We start from the raw sequence: 6,021 nt of genomic DNA, 5'->3' as shown, positions 1-6,021 counted from the left end.
GTACGAATGAACCAGATTGTGTACACCTAGGACAAACTGTATTCTAATCATTACCCCCGATTAAAACAACGAAAAAAAAAAAAATAGAATAAAATGCTAGCCCAGCTGAAATATTAATATGTTCACCTAGAAGGGAGAATATTTGAGCTGGGAGGCAGCTTAGCGACGTTCTGATGCAGAGATCTCAAACTGTGAGCCTGTGGCTGTCTTCTACCTAAGTGACTTTCCCCCCTGTTCCTCCCTTCAGGGGCTAAAACATTTGTAATTAGTTACCAGCAATTAAAAATTAGAAGAGTTTTACTTCTGGTCAAACTGGAGCATCTGGCCCCACCCGGCTCTCCCTGCCCTGGGTGACAACTGCCTGGGGCTGGGGTCGGCAGAGCATGAACTTGTCCATCTTCCGCAGTCTCCACCCAGCCCACTTCCCCTGCGCACGTGACCTGCCCCCACCCAAGGCACACATTTTTTTTTTTAACCCCCTACAGATCATCCCTTTCATTTTGCCAAGAAGGAAACTAAGGATCCCAAAAGGTAAGTCGACTTGTCCAAGGTCACACAAAGGCCAGAAATGAAGCTCAGATCTGAATTTGGTTTCCCGGCTCCTATTTCAAGGCTCTTTTTCCTCCACATCATGATGTCAAATAATGTTCCTGACCGCCAAGCCCTAGAGGCGTCCTGGCTAGCTGGTTGTTTTTTACCGGTTTGTGTTGGTATTTTTTTTTTTTTTTTTTTTTTTTTGGTGGAGGGATGATTTACAAGGCATCGTGTGCTCTCCAACGACCTTCCCAAGGGCAGGCATGGGAGCTGGAATGTGGTCTGCACTTGGAGCACATTTTGAAACTGTGACTCCATGACTGTCAGATACCAAACTGACAGTCAAGTCTGTTCCCAGACACGACAGTAACTAACCAGTCATGGTCGAAAACAAGACTTTAGCTTTTAAGCTAGTGCTGTCCAAATTGTACCGACCGAGTATTTACCTATTTTTTCCTTCTTCCTTTCACCTAAATATCTCTAATCATACAATGCCTGAAGTGACTCCAAGGGTATTAAAAGGCAACATTACTGTAAAGTGAGGATTAGAATAATTTTAAGTACAGAAATGGAACTAGGAATGTAATCATGAGCAGGTGTTCCAAATGGCCTCCTGCAAAAGGTAATATCCATACATCTCAGCACTAATGAAACCATAAAGAAATAGCTTTTGAAATACGATGGTTTACTTTAAGAAGACTGTTAACACTGGATCGGTAAAGAATCCCTTCTAAGAGTGTTACATCTGGCTAATTAATAAAAAAGTACAGTTTGTGTATTCCTTATTTGCAGGGGAAAAAATCAGGCAAAATGATGACGGGGTGTGTTTATTAAATTGGGACGGTGACAGGGAAAGGAGTTTTCTACCTTATGAACTATATCACAGACAGCTCACGGCCCATCAAAAAAATCAGACAATTGGGTGGTAGTTTGTGTGATAGTGTTTTTAAAAGAATCTGGATGACCTAGCAAACTGGAAAGTGAAGTGGGGAAATGAGTTAAGAGTTTGATTTGAGGAGACTGGAGAAAATCTACCATGTTGATTGATATCCAGTAGAGTCTCAGTCACTGTCCTGGGTGGGTGGGTGGATGGATGGATGGATGGGTGGACGAACAGAGGGATACATTATATATACATGCAGCACAGAAACATATGGACATATGCTAAATCCAGCCTAGAGTTCCTTTGAGTGGCATTTACTTTCCTTGGTTCAAATTTTGCCTGATTTCCTCCAGTCCACTCAAGGGTACAACTCATTAGCCATAAAATCAAGACAAATGTTATTTCTCCCCACCAAATTCTACCTACATACAGCAGACTGTATCATGTGGTAATGAGGGCAGGGGTGTGCACAGGGCATGGGAGGGACATTTAGTTTGGACTTTATATGCAGAAAACACCTCCAACCTAGACTTCGGACCTTATCTCCAAATGAAGTTAAGTATGTAGTCACAGAGCTACACCAGCAGGACTGTAAAGACAGTGAAGTTCATTATACAACCAGGTCAACCATAAACTTAAAATATATCATGATTTTTGTTGTCCTGTTTTGGCCTTTCATTATTTTTTCATCAAGTGGGAGCTTAAAATAAAGCAGGGGTCCAGTCTCCCTCTGTCTTTCAACCCGAAGGAAGGATGTGTCAGCCATTTCCAGGGTAGGGAGCTATGCAACAAGAAAGGCTGGCCCTCAAAGACATCCTCCTGTCTTTAAATACTCAGCATCAATATTGTTCAACAGGACTTTTGAAATTTGAAAAGGGGTAGAACATGTGGTGGAGTTGTAAGAAAGAAACCAAATAAATGCACAGTTAAAGTAGCAATACCAACCAATGAAAATGATTCGCCTACCATGTTCCAGATAAGAGGGCGTACCTTCCGAGGGGTCAAGCCTCCGAGCCCTCCGCCCATGCTTGGAGTTATTATGGACAAACATATTATCAGAGACTGCCAGGACATGGCCATCCACATTGACTGTCGTAGACACCACGACCTGGAGACAGAAGAGAGAAATGAAGGAACATTTTAATATAAAAGCATGGAGGGTAATAAACTCAAGTTAAATAAATAACAGCTGGGAGCTGAAGAAAATTGCATAGCTATTTCACATAATAACTGGTGCTTATGCTGTACAAGTCTAACAAGAGGAGCTATTGATGAGTGGGTCTTTGGCATGGAACGCTTTTGATGCAGTTTTAAGTAAAATTGCACAGTTTATAGTTATATAGCAGAAGGTACACTGTTAACCATAATTTTAACAGGAAGATCTTTATTAGCATATTTTTTTTTTACACAAGGGTGGTTGTGTTTCACCTAAATTGCCCTTCAGTTTAGACACTGAAGCAGATATCACAGTTGATCATGCAAATAAAAATCTTTTGAATCTTTAAAATATTTCTTCCCCCACCCCCCCACCCCCCGCACTGCGTCAGGGTTAAGGGGATAGAGAAATGAAAAAGAGAGGTTTCAGTGAGAGCTGGGATGAAGCTTTCTCTCCTGGGTGTCTTTTTGGAGTTTCTTGTACTTTTTTCTTACCACATTAGTTTAGTTAACCAGACATCAGACCAAAGCCCCCCTCACCACCATCACCACCACCCCACCACCCCCAAAATCCACGCTAATCAAGGGACTTAGAGCTGTGTTTCAAAGCCAAAAAAAAAAAAAAGAAAAAAAGATAGCCCTGGCCCAAGGTACATTCAGCTACTGTGGCGGTCTCATAAACTGACTGAACGGAGTTTGCCGGAAAGGACAGAGGCAAGGGTGTTTTCTCAGAGAACTTTGACTGAAACACTGCGACAAAATGACCTACAGTTCTCCTTATATTAAATGGGTAAGAGGATTAAAACCCAACCCCACAGAGATATGTTTATTCATGCGACCTCTTACAACCAAATATAATAATTGTCTGTAATTGCAGCTTCAGCACCCACCTCATGCTCTGACATGGGAAACAGCAATCAGCCGGCTCCCGTTTAATCCACCTATTATGTTGACTAATTAACTTTGCTCCACAGTTTATTTCTTCCTCCATTATCAGCCCCTGTCAGCCGCAAGCACCCTGCAGCACAGGGGGGACCTCAGGCTCTTTGATTGATCACCGATAGATTGACATGCAGATTAATTTAATTAGAATCACCTCACTTGAGAAATGAAAGACAATGGCAAGAGGGCTAATAGATCTGCTCTCATAATGAGGCGAACCTCCAGAGCCAAGGCTGAGGTTTTCTGATTTATTTTTGCTCAATTCCCCGGTTGCTTGGAAAGACTCGTGCTTTAATTGTTCTTGGTTTTGAGACGCCTAAGCCCCCGAAGAGGTGAAACGTTTTACAAGGATTGGCACATACTGAGGCCCCAGTTTCCGAGGAAGACTTTTCTCCAAGTTGGGGAAAGGGGACCCTGACTTCTAGAGCCTTGTACAATGCTACGATTTCATCACCTGAGTTGGGCAGAGGGGAAAATGCTAAGCCTGGGAACCGTAAGCCCTGCCTGGCAAAGCACCCTGCCCCCAATCCTGTAGACCTCCACCAATGGTTGCCATACTTAACAGTTCCACTGTCCCCTCTTTGACCTAAAGGCATCCTGGCAAAATATGGCGGACTCCCTTCCCCCTTGCCTTCAAGATGGCAACCAAATTTTTTGTTGTTGTTGTTTTCCTTCGGGCCCTCCCCTCTGCGGACCCACGGCCCTTGCTCCTTTTATCAAGGCTCTAGTATTTCTTAGACCCAGGAAGCAACACCGTGGTCATACTGCCGTGGGGTCTCCCAGGGATGACTGCTGGGGAGGGCTTCTGTGGGATCCCCTCCACCCTCCCTCAGGGTCTTCACCTTGACCGCCCCCCCACCCCCAGCAGGACTTGGACCATCGCCTGATTTTATTTTTTATCTCTATTTTGTTAAAATGCAAAGTAAACAATTAAGGGACTCAGGGTATTCTCTTTAGTCATTGTGAAACCCAAAATTCCAGCCAGGGCAAGTCATTCATGGAAGGATGCAGTAAGTTTGAAGCAGCAGTTTGCAAAGTGGTTTTTCTCTTTCTTCATGATTGATCAACCAGATGTGACAGCCTGAAGTTTCTGTGTATGTCTCATCAGTTGCAGGTTAATTTAAAAGAAGAAGGAAGAGGAGGAGGAGGAGGGAGAGGAGAAGAAAGTTCTCTATTCTTTTATTTTCAAAAAGTACTAGGAGTGGTGGCAGAGTCCATATTATTTAAAGCAACGGAAACTCACTTTTCTTTTTAGTTCAGAAGATGACTTCGTGGGGCATTTACAATTATGTAACAGAGCTGGGTCTTTCAGAGAAATTTTGATTTACTGCAAGACCACAATTGAGTGGTCACTGGAGTCGTTAGCTGAAGAAACTATAAAAGGAATGGCAAACGGTATCTGTTCGCAGCGTCAGGAAATACAGAAAGTGGTTATTCTCGATGTCTGTCTTAAGAAAAAAAAAGGCAATGACAATCCACCGTGCACCTGTAAGACTGAGTGCTACAGGCTTAAAATATTCAGTATCATTTAAAGACCCTGTCATCCAATTCCTACATTGAGCAAAAATATCGAAACGGTTAAGGAAAAAAAAAAGAAAACTACACCCTATATGTTTTTATTTTCTTGGTAAGAGAAGGATCACCAAGACCACATGTGCAGTAAGATCATTTCATTGAAAGACCAGTTACAATTGGAGAAAGGTGATACAGAGAACCCTCATGCCTTTAATTTCTAGAAAATAAACACCTATTATGTTTCTCAAAAACTCATAACACAACACATTTTAACTTCCCTACCCCGAAAAAATTTCTCTCATTCCCATTTGGAAATGATCAGGATATAGTTAAATAAAATAAATGCTGCCATTAATCCACAGAGCAACTTGTAAATAAAAAAAAAAAAAAATCTAACGGTGAGATGCAAAGGGAGCACTGAAAAGTCCTTTAAAAATAAGCCTATAGTAGGAGGGTAAAGGGCCTTTACAGTTTAAACACAAGATTAATGAGGTGCTGACACATTCATGCAGGCAAAGGGACAGATGGACCTGCCAAATCTTCCACCTTCCCAAATTGTGTCAACAAAACCCAGCTTGAATTTGAGACAGATAAACATGGAAAATGATTTTACACTTGGACTCAACCACCCCTTCCCTTTCAACCTCCTTCCTCACTCCCCTGACCCAGGGTAAGATGAGGAACAGGTATATTTAGAATTTTATGATATCTGTTATAATTAAAACTTTACTCTCTAGAATTGTAGTAATACAGTAATCACACATGTGGCTGTTTAAATTTAAATTAAGTAAAATTTAAAATTCCATTGTTCCCAAGTTTCCATAGCCACATTCCAAGTGGTCAGTAGCCGCATGTGGCTGGAGGCCACTATAATAGGGCAGTTATAGAACATTGCAGAATATTCTACTGGACAGTGCTGCTATAGAATGTTTTTTTCGGTTTTGTGTGTGTGTGTGTGTGTGTGTGTGTGTGTGTGTGTGTGTGTGTGTGTG

The 6,021-nt window shown here is 42.1% G+C and overlaps 1 protein-coding gene across 5 annotated transcripts in view; it reads right to left on the bottom strand.

Moving 5' to 3' along the window:
- The window catches only part of EBF1 (EBF transcription factor 1), a 401,223-nt gene that overhangs the window by 125,010 nt on the left and 270,192 nt on the right, over positions 1–6,021 (bottom strand). For 3 of the 5 annotated variants that reach the window (XM_007447113.1, XM_007447112.1, XM_007447114.1), the window contains one exon: positions 2,408–2,525. In XM_007447113.1, the coding sequence (XP_007447175.1) occupies positions 2,408–2,525 (118 nt within the window). Of the gene's footprint in view, positions 1–2,383; positions 2,526–6,021 lie in introns of all 5 variants that reach the window. The other 2 variants (XM_007447111.1, XM_007447110.1) reach the window with 1 other exon arrangement.

This window comes from Lipotes vexillifer, unplaced genomic scaffold (genome assembly GCF_000442215.2).
Source record: "Lipotes vexillifer unplaced genomic scaffold, Lipotes_vexillifer_v1.1 scaffold194, whole genome shotgun sequence".
In the NCBI taxonomy this organism is placed as follows: domain Eukaryota; kingdom Metazoa; phylum Chordata; class Mammalia; order Artiodactyla; family Lipotidae; genus Lipotes; species Lipotes vexillifer.
The sequence above is the reverse complement of the archived record's forward strand: the minus strand, read 5'-3'. Positions and strand labels throughout refer to the sequence as shown.